The sequence below is a fragment of the Microchirus variegatus genome (assembly GCF_963457635.1).
Source record: "Microchirus variegatus genome assembly, chromosome: 5".
NCBI lineage: Eukaryota > Metazoa > Chordata > Actinopteri > Pleuronectiformes > Soleidae > Microchirus > Microchirus variegatus.
The window spans coordinates 13,473,540-13,491,331 of NC_139806.1; the positions used below are offsets into that span (position 1 = coordinate 13,473,540).

A 17,792-nucleotide genomic window follows, 5' to 3' on the forward strand; every position below is an offset into this window, starting at 1 on the left:
CTGTTTTTATGCTCTAGCAGCTTAAAGAATTGGGTATTTTGAAGTTAAATGTTCCATTTTATGCAAAATCAACTTTTTAATCATTTAAATCCTTATATTTGGGACTCTGGAGGTCCTATCAGTCGGCAAAGTGTGGAAAAAAGATGACTCACTTATGTTTTTGTGGTCCTCCTCAGTCTAAGTACAGGAGATAAAACACGCGATGTTGACTTCCGCGCTCATTGGGACGTCACAATGTGCTAAATTCCTGAAATGGTTGTCTTGCGGAGCTCCGCTTTGTCCGTAAAACACGCAAGAGTGCTGGCGAGGACAACGGTATCCAAAAACCGGTAGCCCGGAAATTCCGCAAAAAAGTTCTCTTCTTGGCTCCACAGTGCAGCACAGAGTTCTACACAAACTTCCAGCCTCAGAGGATTTATCTGTCCAGTGGATACATGTTATATATGACGGCAATGTGCCTGCTAGAGCCTGCAAATGATCACTTTTCCGAATGCTAACTGCTGTTAGCTCCCAGTAGCCTCTGTGGCTGATGTCATTTCCTGTCCCTTAAGTTTCGTTTTACTTGTACTAGTTTAACTTAAAGAAATAGGGCATAATATGAGTCCTTTAATGGATAGGAAGACTCAGAATGGTGCTCAACATGCTGATAACCATCCGCACAGATCGATCCCCCCCACTAGTGCTTGTATACTTGGCGCAGAACAGTAGTCCAGTTGAAAGGCATAGCTGTGCTACAAACAGAATGTCTTCTTTACTGTGCATGTGAACATACTCACTACCACGTCTGAGAAGGTTGAAGTGCTGTGCAATTAAATCGAAACTTAAAACTTGTGTTTCATTTACGATTAAAGACCCGAACGATTAAAAAAAAGAAAATCATAATTACGATAATTATAAAAACGGGGGATTTAATTCTGAAAACAATGCTTTCAACATATGTAACTGTTATTTTTCCCCAAAATCGAGCATCATCCAGGTCATCTTCATCTTATGTGCTTAGCTGTAGGCTACTGGACTCAGAGTACTCACTATTTCATTCTGGCTCTACAATCTGTGATCCTCTACTTCACTCCTCTCCTCTCTCTGTATCTCTCCCTCTCTGTGTCACTACATGTCTGCCTCTGAGGATCTAAATTGAACTCTTGTTTTCTCTGACTATATATCTGTTTCCTGTGTGTAATAAAGTTTAATCATATGTGGGTCTGCTTCACAACCAATCCAAACGTAAAACGTGAACGCTATTCAGCACGAGGCATCAGGCCTGTAAATGACACCCATTTATCATTGCAACATGCTCCTATTCCACCCATTGCTTTATAAATGTAGCACATATTTCAGCAACACGGTCGATGTTACCAGTGGATAGCGTTAAATGGCGAAATGAAAGCTTTCATTGTCAGTGTAGTTGAATTTACTCATCCAATAATCTGAAAGAGAAGACCAGAGTTCTGATTATAGTGTTCTGGTGAGGTAAATTATTCTCAGGAGGGTATTTGATACGAGTATGCTGCAAAAATAGGAAGAGTGACTGCCTGAAAACGTCAGTGTTGTCAATCTTGCAGAAGGGCTGCATCGATTCATCAATTATCAATTAAATGTATTTATTTCAGTTCCAATTTGTTTTATTGGTTTCCCCTTACCTTATAATAAAGTTTGAGTGGGAGGTTTTAATAAAAACAAAGTCTTGGCTTCTGAAATATGATTAAGTTGTGGCTTAATTTATGATTATTGGTTGTTGTTCTTGTTCTTGCTATTATTATCAATATTATTAAACAATATATATTACCACAATTTTCTTCAATAGCAATATGACAAATATTTAATACCACTGTGTGGCATGATTGTAATTTTCTACCCCTAAAAATGTTTAGTGTCAAGGCTTTAAGGTGCTATTATGTCATAAAATACATCCATGAAATGGTTTAAGGAAATATTGACGTACTGGCTTCACTGATAACAATGGTGCAGCTAGAAGTGATGGGAAAATATACGATATTATCATTAATCAGAATTAAAAGCACTTAAAATAAGTGAATTGTGGCGAATTTCCATTAACTCATTAATCGTGAATGAAGAAAAGCACCAACAGTTCACGTGAGTGGCTTGAAAATCCTGTCTTACGCATTAACCGCAATTATTTTGGTCAGGATAATCATGATGCAAACTTTTAAACTCTGCAGCCAATATGTTCACAACATTCTTTTTCCAGTTGGTCCCATACCCTCTGCTTATGTTTTAATTTGGAGCTTGTACCAACCATCCAAGTGGCACTTTAACCCTCCAGCAGAGAGGAGAGAACCAACTAGCTGCTGCCATTGAAAATCCTCAGTACCCCTCTCAAAAACAGCTCAAAATTTGGCAACCTATTTGAACCACGCTTATGCAATGTATGGAAGAGCAGTTACTGTTTCAGATGCTGCAGGTTACAGCAGTGAACATAATATCTTTGGTTTGTGGGAAAACTAAATCATATTTTCTCACATTTTCTGGACCAAACAACTAATTGATTCATCAAGAAAATTATCAAATTTCCCCAGGTCATAGTCATATTCAGTAAGTAGCTCAAGCAAGTCCAGTTCCCTACAGCTATAAGTAATGAAGAAATCCAACTGATTAGTGAACAATGAAAATGACCGTTGCAGCCCTCACACCACCCTGCTCTCCCAGTGTGGTAATGGTGACGTCTTTTTTTTTTTTATCTCAATGCGATGAGGTTATTGTCTGCTTGTGCCGACTATAATTGCAAAGTAGAAGTGCTACAGAGTTCTATGGAGGGAGCAATTTAAAACACAAAAGGCCTGGTATTTTAATAGAAATTCAGCAGTTCACTTGCGGGTTAATTGTGATGGGTAAAAACTGAAGAGCGTTTCCTTACTGATTTCGGATTTCTTTTTTTGCCAGGGCTTTTTGTTTTAAAAGAAAGTCCTTTCTTTGATCTGACTGCCTGTGTCTCATGGGGACAGAACAATGCGATGGTATTTTCTGACATGAAACAGAAGGACAAACACAGGTTTAAACAATATCATTAGGTAGGCGTGCCATCCACCAGAGAGCCAGGGTCGTGCTATTGTGTAAGGGAAAGGGTAGGTCACACTAAATACTTTCACCTCATTTTTTTTTCTGGAAAAATAAACTGATGGAGAATTAATTATGCTCTGTGGTCATTAGGGCCTGATGTTTTTGCACAGTACAAAATACAAATAATAAAGATTGAGCAGGTATCTGAAGACCCTGAGACAACATGCATCCACAGCACAGCAGAATAAAAGCAATAAGAAGAGTCACACAACAAGAGATGCCCGTCAGTGTAAAAACCGAGTAGCTATTCATTAGTAATGTTTCAGTTCGACCAGACACCATAAATAACATACTATAACTATAAATACAAATAACAGTCTCTTTTGTGTCTTTCCTGGCAGGAAAGACAGGAAAGAGTATTGTGAGAAAAAAAAAATGGTGTTTTGATTTCAACTGTTACATGACGGCAGGGATGGGAATCGGTATCGGCCAGATAAAAATGTAAAATCCAACACAATGCAAAAATCCTTCACTATGCACAGACTGTAAAAAAAAAATGTGAATAAACACATTTTCAAGTGGTGTTTGGGCTGTTTATTTCCTCTTTTTGGGATAACAATATTTGTTACACGGTTGGAGGATCAGGTCTTTGAAATGATTCGGCACAAATGTGTTGTTAACAGCTTAATGGTTCATAAACGGTCTAAAATGACCGTGTCGCACTAATATCGGTCTCGGTAGATACTCGATTTTGTGATTCCTGTTTTAATCTCTTTTAAAGACTCACCTGTTCAATTCACTATTTGAAACGGTGTGAGTCTGTTTGTATTTATTTTGTTATTTTACACCTGTTTAGTTATTTTTATTGTATTTCATTTATTATTATTATGTTTAATACTACTGTAAAGCACTTTGGTCAACTCCTGTTGTTTTTTTTAATTGTGCTTTATAAATTATATTAGATTAGATCAGTATTGGTATCGGACACATGATGGGATTGCATGATGCCAGTTTTCAGAGCTCTATGGTCACCTTGTGGGAGAAAAAGTCACCTCTGACTACGAACCTGTCATGTATCTTAAATGCTATCCAAGCAGCTGCTCATGTTCCATTTTGCATCAGCGATGACAAATGTTAATTAGTTAATGATAATGAGCTGGAAAAAACTGTGTTATGGAAACTGTGCAAAAACAATGCTGAACCCGCAGTAAAATTAATAGGATTTTTTTTTTTTTTTGCTGACAACTGACTCATAATGGCAAAAAAAAGTCATTACACCAGAGTACGTAAAAGTCAAAATCTCATCTAATGTGACATGGATTTCATGTCAAAATCCACACTGGCTGGTAAAATACTTCTCATTCCTTGAGCATAAATTAGGAAAGAGGGGTTTTCTTGTTCATGTGTGACTTTTTGTTTAAAAAGATCACACGTATAGCATATAGTAAGAGAGAGATGAACACACCATACAGTATAAAGAACACTGCAAATAGGGGAAAAGGTAAAGTTGGGAGTAAATTACTATTTGGAAACAGAGGTTCATGAATTCATGAATTCAATCATTCATTCAATCATTCATTCATTCATTCATTCATTGTCAACACACTTCATCCCTGCTGGTGCCAATCCCAGCTGACACAGGGTGAAAAGGGAGGTACACCGGGACAGGCTACCATATAGAGGTGAAAAATCATTCACTCACACCTAAGGGAAATGTAGTGTGTCCAATTAACCTCTGCATTTTATGAGGGGAAACCAGAGAACCCGGAGAAAACAAACACACACACAGGGAGAACATGCAAGCTCCACACAGAAAGGCCCGGAGCGGGACGCGGAATTTTATGGATCAGACAGGGCGGCACAGAGTTTGCATTTTCTCCCAGTGTCTGAGTTTTCTCCAGCTATTTCAGCATCCTAGACAAAGACAAAGACACATTATGGTTTAGTTACCTGGAGGCTCAAAATTGCCCATAAGTTCTGAATGTGATTCAACTTTGGATGAATGGATTGAACTGTGCTATGCGAGACAAGGTCTTTAAAAAGAAAAGGAAAGAAGAAGAACATTCGTGCAGGTGCTCACCCACAGCAGAGTTTGATCTTCTTTGTTCCAAGATGGAGTCTGGGAGCTTAAGCCTTTTTCTCAGCGGACATTTTGACATATCATTGCAGGATTATCATCGCAGGTGTTAAAATAACAATAGAGCTGTCCAATTCAGCAAAACAACACAACGCAACACCAAAGACCCTGAAACTGAAGCAGCCTAATGAGTTTTAGCACAATTCATTTTATTATTTATCCCTGTGGTTTTTCCGACCGTGACTTAAAAACGGCCTATGACTAATGCACCATTTTCACAGGAGGACACTTAAGAGAATTAGAGAACACCATTATTTATATTATAGCTTTAAAAACTTAGCCAACTTCAGTATGGATTCATTAAGCATGTTCGGTATATGCTTTACAAGATAAGAGTTCATTAAAGACATATTTCAATGTTTCACTGGAGAAATATCATTTTAGGGATTTTTAGTGTGCTTTCTTCTCCACATCACATCCCAATAAAAGTTTTATCATTGACAAAAGCATGAAGCAACTAAAGAGCAGGCGTCTCAGTTGAGCATGTCGGTGCATAATAAGTTGGATTAAGCTCACAGAAATCAGCCACGCTGAGTAAAAGGGCTCAACAATTAATCGCTAAACATTTAAATTGCAATTTCATTCCACCCAATTACCAAATTGTGTAGGCTGCAATTAATCGTTACAAATGTCCAGGGTTCCGTTGTATGCCAATAAAAAACGCAATACAGAAACGGAAGAAACAATTCACATTTTCACATTCTCATCCTTGAAAACTGTAAAAAAAAAAAAACTCTTTTCAACTCAAAGCGCAATCACGTATATTTCATCCCAATCGTTCATTCCTACAAAATAACTGTAATTTCTCGACTTATAAGTGCACTATTAAACGGTAACTGTGTAAGCAAGCCAGGGAGGCTGGAGGAGCAGAGGAGGGAAAAAGAGGAGGCGTCACAGGCAAATGAGAGAGGTTAAGACAGGTTCTTTGTAGTGAGGTGACCTCAAAACTGTCGGCTTTCCAAAGGAAGGAGAAGACAAAAATATAAAAGTAATCTAAGGTCAGGATGGAAGACATAGAGTTGAAAACACGGACAGAGACAGGTGGGTTGATAAAGAGACAAAGAAACAGAAAGAACGATATCTCTGCTGGGTGATGACTCAGTGAAAATTAAAACCTTTTTTTCTTCATATTCTCTGGCTGCTGTGACGCCTTCTGTTTTACAGTTACACAAGCAGCACAGGTCTGCACATGCACGCAGACGTCACACCGGCGAGATTCAGGGTCAACATTATTTCAAGAAAGAAAAGAGGATGATATTATTCTGAAAGAATAATCCAAAGTGAACTCTGATTTGGCTGAAGTCTAGCGACTGATATTCTCTGGGTGTATCTGCAACAATCATATTATTTTATTAAAGTCACAGCATCCCAAAATAACAATAATAATAACACAGTCTCTATTTAATTACATTAAAACCACCAATCAGGGAGCCAAGAGCCATGAAACTAGCTCAATACAAATTTTGTCCAAACAAATCAAACAGTATTAAAACCTACGAAACTAAAAAATCACCATAAATTCAACACTAATTTCCATTTTAATTCTATGTTGTGAATGAGTGGAAAAATCCTGCACTTTTAACTTTTATTTTCTTCAGTTAGACAAACATTGTGATTAGGGATGGGGCCGATTCGATCCAGTATCGGCATCGGGGTTCCGATACAGACGTAATTCCCGGATCCGAAATTTCCGATCCAGCTGTGGAGATGTTCGATCCGCCACGTCTGCGCTTTAATGTTGTCTGTTGAAATGTCTCCACAAGTGATTCCCTGACTGCTCTGCTAGCTGGCTGCAAAAAGTGGAATGGATTTCCTATAGGGAGTCGTGTCTCAATGAGACGCGAAGTAATGATGCACGATCCGTTCAGGAAATCCATTCCACAGTTTACAGCCAGCTAGTAGGCGAACGTAATTGACCGGGAGTTAAGAAAATCTCCCCGCCCGCAGTAAATAAAGTTAGATGGATCTCACTCGTGTGCCAGAGTTGTGCATTCTCGTAGTACTTAGGTTTATGACAGAAAGTTGCAAGATTTGTCACCGTTTTTAAAAAATGTAAAAAAAAAATTGCCAGGGGTCTGTAAAGTCGTACGTGTCATACTTGCCTGTATGAAGGAGTTTATTAAAGCCTTATATAAAATAAACAATGATGGTGACAATAATATTTAAGCAAACAGAGCATCCATATCAGAATCGGATCGGAAGTGAAAAAAAGTGGATCGGTGCATCCCTAATCACGATATGATTTTCTTCCAATATATTGATTATCACAGAATCCTTGCATCTCAGTATTATTGGTATCTATATATCGCATTTTGTGAGGTACCATGTGATTCCCACCCCTAAATGAAAGCCATACAAATACACACACACAGTATATCACCTAGAGTGCACATTTACACAGGGGCAACCACACACACACACACACACACACACACACACACACACACACATTGAGTTGTTTCATGTCTCTTCTCAAAGTATTCATTTGTTGCCTTAATTTTGTTCCACTCCCTCACCGAGTCTCCTTGTAGTCAAAGTATTAAAGGACAACTTAAAAGAATTTCCTTTGGCATGACATGCTGCAACACCTGTGATGATTTTTCACTTTGTTGCCCATCTCTCCAATGACTACGAAAACAGTGTTGTAAAACATCCCCAGAATCACATTTCACCGTGGAGAAGAAAAAAAAACAAAAAAGCTTTCAGGATTCTACAGTAGCAAAAAGCAATTTTTTTTAAAAGTCATATACAAAGTCATTTCTAAGCATAGTAAGGCTTAGACTGATGGTGCAGGAGAGACACACAGGACAACTCGGAAAGGAAGATGACTCAATCAAATTTGAGGCTAACGTGAAAAAAAGCTTTGTCTATATTTCTGTGTGTGTTTCTAATAACATGTTTGGCTGGGACTGAACACACACACACACACACACACGCTACAATGTTAACACGTTTTATTAGGGCACTCCGCTACACAACAAGCTAATAATTTTGTATTAGAATTATAATTAAAGTAGTGCGCAGCAGTGCATGTCTTCATAACTCGAGGCTTTATCATTACTCACAACTGAATGTGGTCTATTGTTTAATGAAGAATTGCTAGGCCTGGGTGCACAGAGACAAAAGATAAGACTTCAATGACACCAGCTTGTGGGACAGAGCCAAAGCACAGTGCTTCAATTTAGTCTTTAAGCGCCGCTGAAGCGCTATCCAGGCGGCAAACTCCGACAGAGGACAAGACATCTTCAAACTGGCTGTTGTTCGAGAGAAGATTTTACACGACAGAGGCTCTAAACTTCCGCCTTATGTCGGTATAAGGAAGAGAGTCTTGATCCTGAGGTTAATAATCTGAAATGTAATACGCTGTTCTTCTGTAACAATTCAGTAAAGGCTAATTGGGTTAGATTACTGAAGAAACAATAAAGCATTATGTGGACATTAAAGGGGCTATATGTAAAATATGCAACTCGATCTTCAAATTGCCAGTTAATCTGAGGAAACACACAGTTCAATCAAGCTTAAGGGCCATAGCCAGACTAAGACAGGCAATCAGACAACTTACTCTGAGTATACACAAATTTGATTTATTGACCGCGTGCGTCTGACTAGGGCTAGGCGAATTAATATCACGACATATTGAGCAGCTCACCTCGATAACGATAAATGAGCGATAAGTAGCGCCCTTGTTCCCCTGTTTAGAAAAAACCCTGCGGATAATTTTGATCACATTCAGTGAAGTTACCGGGGGCAACGGGAGGAAAAAACAGGGCGCCTTTAGGGCATCCTGCCTAAAAGTAGGGTGTCTAATTCCCGACTCTTTCCCTTCTTGTTACAGACTGGAGGGCGTGGAGTCACGTGGCGACAAACGCTGTACACAGCCGAGGGACATGAATATACCGGTACCTACCTACACACACACAGCCAGAAAAGACAAAACAACTGTTATTTGATTTTTTTTTTATCGTAAATCATAAATTTTGGTATCTGTAAATTTTCAGCTTAACGCCCAGGCCTACGTCTGACTCCGCCTCAGTAGATCCTGCTGTATCATTCTATAAGCTAGTGTGTATATTAATTATTTGCAGTTGACAATAATTTTTCCATGAGATATGTATTCCCTTTAACTGTCAAGTGAAACTATTTCTATTTAGCATTAATTGAAGATAAAACAGTAAATAAATAAACTGTGTTGTTTTTCAATACCTAAGAATGAGCCTTTTGTATTTATATCAGAAGCTGGGTCTTAGCACAACTAAACATTAGGGCTGAATGATTCTGAATAAATATCTAATTTATTGCGATTTACATCATTATTCTCATTTTCCTTTCGAATGACATATTACACAGCAGATCTGTGATTAACAAAGACGTTTTCTTCAGTCTGTAGAATAAGATGTGTAAAGGCCATGACAATAATTCATCTAAAATTATATTCCGACACATTTTGGCTTGAACAAATACTGCGCCTCCTGCGATTTGAAAGTTGCAGTAGGCTATTTCGATTAATTGTTCAGCCCTACTAAACATATTTATAGGTGAAGGATATTCAGCTAAATGCTGAAACACTGCACCTTTAAGAGGGGAATAAACAGGAAACATTGGAAAATGTGTGTGTCTTTAAATAGTCCAATAAAAGTGTTTTACTCGGATAGTTTTACAATGTGGGAGTGTTGAAGTGTATGAATGCACTGAATGTGTGCGTGCATTAGTGAGGGAAAAGACTGCGAGTGCGTCGCACAAGTGGAGGAGCGCAGCATGTGGTGTTTATCCACCACATATTGTGAAGCGTTGACCAGAGAGCCCATCAGGGCCAGTGGAGCAGCTGCTGTGACAGTGACACAGACGCAAACCCTAGACATAAACATGTCTCCTAGGACGCTGCATAGACTTCCACTCATTTTGACAGACTAAACAAAGCTTTATACCCTACCTTAAAGGTCCCATATTATACCATATTTCTCCAAGTTAACCTAGTTCCCTGGTGTCCTAATGAACATGTCCGTGACATACTTTGGTCAAAATACCATAAGCATGAAGCACCACAGCAGTTCAATCACCCTGCCAAAACAGCCCTGTTCAGAATGCTCTGTTTAGTAATATCTCTTAAAAAAAACGAAACGAAAAGAAACTTAACAGGAAATGACATCAGCCAGAGGCTACTGGGAGCTAACAGCAGTAGCATTTGGAAAAGTGATCATTTGCAGGCTCTAGCAGGCACATTGCCGTCATATATAACATGTATCCACTGGACAGATAAATCCTCTGAGGCTGGAAGTTTGTGTAGAACTCTGTGCTGCACTGTGGTGCCAAGAATAGAACTTTTCGCGGACTTCTGGTTTTCGGATGACATTGCCCTCGCCAGCACTCTTACGTGTTTTATGGACAAAGCGGAGCTCTGCGAGACAACAATTCCAGGAATTTAGAGCATTGTGACGTCCCAATGAGTGCAGATGTCAACATTGCATGTTTTATCTCCTGTACTTAGACTGAGGAGGACCACAAAAACATGAGAGTCATCTTTTTTCACACTTTGCCGACTGATAGGGCCTCCAGAGTCCCAAATATAAAGATTGAAACGATTAAAAATGTTGCATAATATGTCCCCTTTAACACACAACATCTGGTGTACAGTGTTTTTTCTCAATGAAACTTTGTTTTTCTTCATTCTAAATTGTTAATACGCCATTTTAACATGCAGTAAATTGTAAATAACTGCCAGATATTTAACATTATTCTGGAAAAATGGACATTGAACATTGGACATAGACATTTTCTGGCCCTTAGGTGTTAAACGGTTAACCATAACCAGTTAATGCCCAACCCTAACCTAACCACAATTCAAATCTGAGCCCTCAATTGAACCAGATTGTGTTCCCATGAGGACTTCTAGTCAAGAAAAGGTCAGTGTATATGCCAAAACAGATCCTGCAGAGGTAACAAATACAAGTACAAAAACACACGGAAAACCCTTATTCTCTCCTCTATACCACACATCCATCATCCTGTGGAAGCCCTTTTACGTCACTCCTCACCTCCACCTTACGCCTCATCAGGCATAATATAATTGGCCATGCTGAGTAATTAACATCCAAATTAGGACGCGCATTTGCATACGCATCCATATTTGCATAAACTTCCAGCGGGCACACAGACCTGACATTCCTCCGCACAAGGTCACCCGAGTGTAATCCAATAACACACCAACCTACGATCACAATAAAGCGAATATACAATGTATATGCTGCATTAGAAAGTATTCCAAAAGAAGAGAGAGGGGCAAAGTAGGTAAACGAGAGCGAGAGAAAGAGTGAATATGGTGGAGGAACACGGGACAGAGTGAGAATGTGACACTCTGCAGATGAGAAAAAAAAAAGAAGACAAAAGAAGACCGTTTACCCGTCTATATGTCTCACTTAAGCCAATACAACTCTCCATAGACACAGAGCAACAGCTCAAGACTGATCAAGCATGGGGGGAAAAAGAAGAAGAAGAAGAAGAGGAAGGTATGATGAAATGCTTCTCTCCCTCTGTGACATTTGCCCTTTGAATGGCGACAGCTCAACAGAGCAGAGCAGCAGAGAGTGATGCTGAGTCAAAGGAAGAAAGAGACAAATGCAGAAACACACGAGCGGTAAAGTGGAGGAGGAGGAGGAGAGGGAACGAGAAGGCATGAACGACGGAGAAGCTCGGCATGCACACATTGTTTCGCCAGTCATTGCACAGAAGAGGAAAGCCTTGAGTTATGCTTCTGTGTTCCACATTGCTTCTGCGATTTATGTTCCAGCGAGGATAATGCAGCAAGACGGCTCTGTAGAAAAGTCACCCATAAATCTGATCTTGTTTCGATTTGTTTGGGGTATTTTATCCCCCACATTCGATTTGTTTTGTTCAGTCCCTCTTCTCTTCTGACGCCACACAAATCCTCTCATTCTGCGTTCGTTCTTTGGCAATCAAGCGCTCCGGGTCTATTTCCGGACTTCTTCTGAAAAGGTCTTCAGCGGTTAAACCCTTCGTCTCGTGTAAATGCTGTATTCTACTGAGCTTTCAGCGCCTGTAAATATGAAAACGGCTCGCGCAAATAACTCATCCTGTGAGTCTGAGGCAACAACCAAGGCCTTCATTTTTTTTCCCTTTCAGACATTAAGTGGAAACGGCCTCACAGAACAATACGGCATCTCCTCAAATCTGACAAAACGGCATTGATTTCCTTTCTCTGATTTGAAGCCAATTCAGCCATTTTAGTGTGCCATTGAAAACTGAGCGAGTCATTGAAAACATGAAAACAGACCTTTGTTTGGTTTCATCTCACCTCTGGCTTCTTGCCATGCTGTCTTTAATGTGTGTGTATGTGTGTGTGACCAACCCTGATTGATTATCATAGCCAGAAATCATCTCCAGATCACAGGCCAACCAGCCAATCGTGACCGGCAACTAACCGCTGATACCGTCAATAAACGTCATATTTGTGGTGTTAATCATTTCACCGGCAACTGGAACGGGCTGTTTGCATCTAAGACATGAGGAATGAGTTTCCCCCTCTCACTTAAGTCTATCATAAACATTTGTACACAATTTTACTGGAGATTGATGTGTTTTAAAATCTGATATAGAGTATCAGCTGGTTTTTTTTTTTTAAATTCAGAACAATACTGAAATGACAAGGAGAAATAGTGAGTAAATGTTGAATTATGTACACACGTTATGTTCTTGTAAGAAGACAGAAGATAGACATAGCTGTCAATCATCAACAACAATGAGTTTTAAATGTGTGCATTTGTCTCATGTCATTAAATACACTAAGGTTCATTTCAACCATGTTGTAGTTGAAATAAAACAGTGTTTGTTTGTTTGTTTAATGTTTAATGAAAGCAACCTTCAGTGCAGCCCTGCTGTCCACAGTACACTGGCAGTTACTGTATTTAAACCAAGCCTTTTATTTATTTATTTACTTACTTATTTATCTCAACGACAACAGTCACTTCACAACAAATCCAGCATCACACGCTTTAATTAGCAGCCGTCTGTCGTTACGTGACGCTTCAAACACACATTAATTAACTGAATACTGAGCAGAAAACACAACAACAACAACAACAAAAATATGAATAATAAAAATGGAAAAACAGCCGAACAAAAGTAGATAAAATGACGAGAGGAAGTTGTCAGTCCGTGGGACCGTGGGTTCTCTCCACGCCAACTTGTGCAACTCAAAACACGACAAACAAAAAGCGAATCAAACATTTCGTTGTTTTTCATCATTTTTCTTTCTTTCTTTCTTTTTTTTCCATGTGCTTACCTTTCCCACCGAGAGTGCGGGACTGACCCAGTATGAGACAGAACAGCCACACAGACAGTCCGGATATCTGCATACTGACGCTGCTGCTGCTGCTGCTGCTGTTATTGTTATTATTAATAATAATAATAATAATGATGATGATGATGGTGTTGTTTCTCTTTCTCTGTCCTCTGCTCAAATCCTCCTCAAGTCTCTGGATCACCTGCTCAGCGCGAGGAGCTTCTCCCACTGCTGCCAGTGAGCGCGAGCGGCAGCTTATGGGTCAAGAGACATTCACTGAGCGCGAGAGACACCAGAGAGAGAGAGAGAGAGAGAGTGCCGGTAGTTTCCGGTTACTGCTTACCAAAATAAAACCCTAACATAACACAATACATGTTTGTTTGTTTTATTTATTATTCATTTGTTTACACATTACACGAGAAAGTAAATATGTGCAGGTGAGACTTGCACACACAAACCATTTGTTTTGTGCTGTTATTCTGTATTCCAGGTATAAATAAACATTTGACTGGTGCATAACATTAATTTTGAACAACTTTACATTCTGGAATTATTATTATGTATAGTGTTATTTTATGTTATTGGGAAGATTGACACAATAGGAGAGAAGCGGTAGGTGATGGACAGGGGGGGAAACTCACAGGTCACTTTATTAGGAACACTAGACTAAAGCCCATCTTGTGCCGGGCTGTTACCTAATGCTAATTTCCGCCTGTAGTCCCTTGGCAGGTTGATGTTACAAGGAATGAAAAAAACTAAAATACAATCGGAAATAGCAAAAACATAGAGATAAAAGAGAGAAAAAAACGGGGGTTATCATACACATGTTTTCAGAGATGATCTTCGACATTACCTTGGTTGTAATTATGTGAGTTGTCTTTCTGTCATTTTAAACCTGGTGATTCTACTCTGACCTCTGGCAACCACAAGGCTTCTTTTTTTTCACCCAGAGAACTGCTGATCACTGGATTTTCACACACCATTTTCTCGCGTTTGAAAATCCCATCAGTTTCTGAAATACTCAAACAAACTTGGCTTACAGACTGAAACTAACACTAATCCATTCAGTCATTCATCCTCTAACCCACGCACACACACGAGGAGAAACAAACATGCAAACTCCATGCAGAAAGGCCCTTGTTCTGATTGGGGTCCTGAGCCCCGGTATTCTTGCAGCAAAGGCATGAGTCAGTTTTATTCATTTATTTTTCTTATTTTGCATATTTTATGTGGCCCATAGCATCATTTCTCAATTAAAAGTGTGGAATGATTCCTCAAAGTTGCATTTACGATGTAATTTCTGCAAAAAACAGCAGTGATTTTTGTATTCATCATTTGTAGAAACTTGTTGAATTAGAATTAGAATACATATGTAATGTATTTTAAATAGTAATTGGATAAGGATGTAATTTTTTATTTAATTGAGACCTTGCCCCATGACTATGTTCTATGTTCTTTCTCCCTCATTCTGACACTCGGTTTGACCTTCAGCTGGTCACCTTGACCATGTCTTTGTGCCTAAATGCATACAGTTGCTGCCATATAACTGGCAGATCAGATGTTTTGTGAGTATAAAAAGTGTGAATGTGTTGCGTTTTATGAGATGAGAAAGACTTTGACAGCCAGGAACAGGCAGCTGCATCATCCTATTCTTCTCGAATGTAATAACTACAGTTGTTATTAAATCAATAAACTTCAAGCGATGGTGACATAGAAAACCCGACTCTTTCCACATTCCCCCCCTAAAATTAAACAATGGTTGTTGTTTTTTTTATGGGAGCTATGGGGCTTACAATACTATGAGCACTACTGTGATCCGATGGACACAGAGGGATTTGAGTTCACTACATGAAATAGCTTGTAAATATTTTGGATCATCCACCTCCTCCCCCTCACTTGTTTGTCCATTGTTTTGACTGTGAGGAATGTGTATTTTTATATCTGTACGGAATCCAAGGGAATATCCTTTTTCACTGTTGTCGTGTGTAAAATAAAATGCAGATATGATTCGAACACTTTTTTGTCGACATCATAACACTAAATTAGAATTAGAAGGTGAAGTGCCTCGCCCTGTTGATGTCCACTTCCTGGTTATTTTGGATTTGTTTAGCTGTCCATTTTTAATCATGAGGAATAACACAAGCTGTGGATTTTTTTTTGGATGTTCTTCTTACAGCAGTATTCCATTCATAATCGAATGAAGCAGCTGCTGTGCTATGATGTGTTTTCATCCGTATCCTCCTGACAAGAGCCCGAACAGCGCAGCCGTACTACTCCCCCTCACAGATTTGACTCTGTCAGTTTTCACCCTGTGGCAGAATCACTGTTTTTCTCTAGTGGCCGTGTGTTCTTCAATTATTCCCCTGTGTTTTTTCCTGCTTTTCTTTTGGGTGTGGGTGTGTGTTCTGGGGATTAGAGGGGGGGCAGGCCTCAAGTGACTTAAGAGGATAACAAAGATGGACACACACACACATGCAACATGCACGCATGTATACGGAGACACAAACAGGCAGGGCCTCATTTACAGGAACACACAACCATGTACTCCCAGTTGACTGTTTCCATGGATTGTGGCAGCTACGTCAACGCAGAGCGGTGAACACACTTTGTCCTTCTTCCTTCAATCAAGCACTAGGTTTGTGACTCCTTTGAAGAACTTTAAATTTCCTTTAAATTTGCTCAGAGGATCACAGCACGTAACCGGAGAGTACTCCTCTGCCAAGGCCATTCACTTTCACACAATATATTCTCCTATCTTGCAATGTTAATATAAAAAAAATAATAATGATGATAATAATAATCTGAATCCATATCCAGATCACAACCCTACATCCCCAGAACGTTTTCTCCAAATCTGTCCTTTAAACTTTATAACGTGAGAGTGTCTCATACTCTTTTTTATAGCACAACCTAAAGGCAATCTCATTTTCACCAACTACATAAACACACCTGAGCAAAAACTACTCAAAGAGTGATCCGTGTCGCAGGAGCACTAAGGGTTAATAATGTTGCTCACAGTCAAACACAGCCAATATGTAACCTCTTTGACAGAGGTACAAATCTGTAGTTGTCAGACAGAAGTGTGAACACGCACACTGTTTTTATTTACAAGTCATAAGACAGTATTGGGACACGCTATCGCGACAGGCTTGTCACCTACGCCAACTCTGAATTTAACTATCTGCCATTATCTCCGTGTGTGTGTGTTCATCTTCACTAACTCTAGCGTGACTTCCCTGCTTACTGTGTAAGACAAACATGAGAGACATGAGACATGCTGAGAGAGGACGATTTAGTGACAACTGTCATGATATATGACACAGAAATGGATGCACACAATATCATGCGAAATGAATCAGTTCACTAACATTTGAAATTAAAAATCAGTAATCCAAAATGCACGGTGAGGGTAAAACACTGACCATGACAATTTAACCGAATCACTTTGGTTGTATATGCAGCTCCAGCGTGTACAAACCTGTAACCTTAACTGCCGTCATTGAGCATATAATTGGAGAAGCCATTTGCTGTACAGTTGTTCAGAAATCCTTTAGCGGCTGCAGTACAAACAGTCAATTAGTGTTCGACAAAGTTTGCCTCTTCCCTCTGACAAGCAGTTAACATCAGTGAAATAAAAGGTTACTGGGAGCAGAAAAGTGTTTGATGCGGCATTGCTGTAAAGGTCAGCATAATATTAAAGTAACTTTTCGGTCTCTACTCCTCCAGGACGATGTTGTTGTGACTATGCAAATGAGACTCACTGCAATATATATATATTTTAAATATACACCAGCCATTGTATTAGATGCAAGGACACCTAATAAAGTGGCATCTGTGGTCCTCTGCCGCTGTAGCCCATCTGCTTTGACATGTTGGGCTTTAAGAGATGGTCCTCTGCATAACTTTGTGGATTTTTGAGTGACTGGTTTATATTATTTTTCACCCGGCCGGTGTGGATGTTCTCCTCTCTTTTCTGGCATCAACAAAGCATTTTTGAGAAATGCCATTCACTTGATATTTTTTGGACCGTTCTCTGTCAACACTAGAGATGGTTGTGAGTGGAAAATCCCAGTGGATGAACAGTTTCTGAACAACTCAGCCGGGCCTATCTGGCACCAACAACCATGCCACATTCTGAGTTATATTTAAATTACTTCTTTTCCCCATTCTGACATTCACTTTGACCTTCAGCATGTCACCTTGACCTTGTCTACATGCCTAAATGCAGCCATGTGATTTTGCTGATCATATGATAAGGTGTACCTAATAATTTGAAGCATCAAGCTGATCACGCTGCTGTACAAATAAAAAAGTTGTGTTTCAGCACCATGGATAGCTCTC

At 39.4% G+C, this 17,792-nt stretch overlaps 1 protein-coding gene across 1 annotated transcript in view; it reads right to left on the reverse strand.

The window, feature by feature from the left end:
* Positions 1–13,524, reverse strand: part of LOC310927231 (calsyntenin-2-like) — a gene marked incomplete at both ends in the record, with an annotated part of 154,872 nt that extends 141,348 nt beyond the window's left edge. The window contains one exon of the mRNA XM_083889526.1: positions 13,452–13,524. Coding sequence (XP_083745652.1) covers positions 13,452–13,524 — 73 coding nt within the window. The remainder of the gene's footprint in view (positions 1–13,451) is intronic.
* Between the last annotated feature and the right edge of the window lie 4,268 nt (positions 13,525–17,792).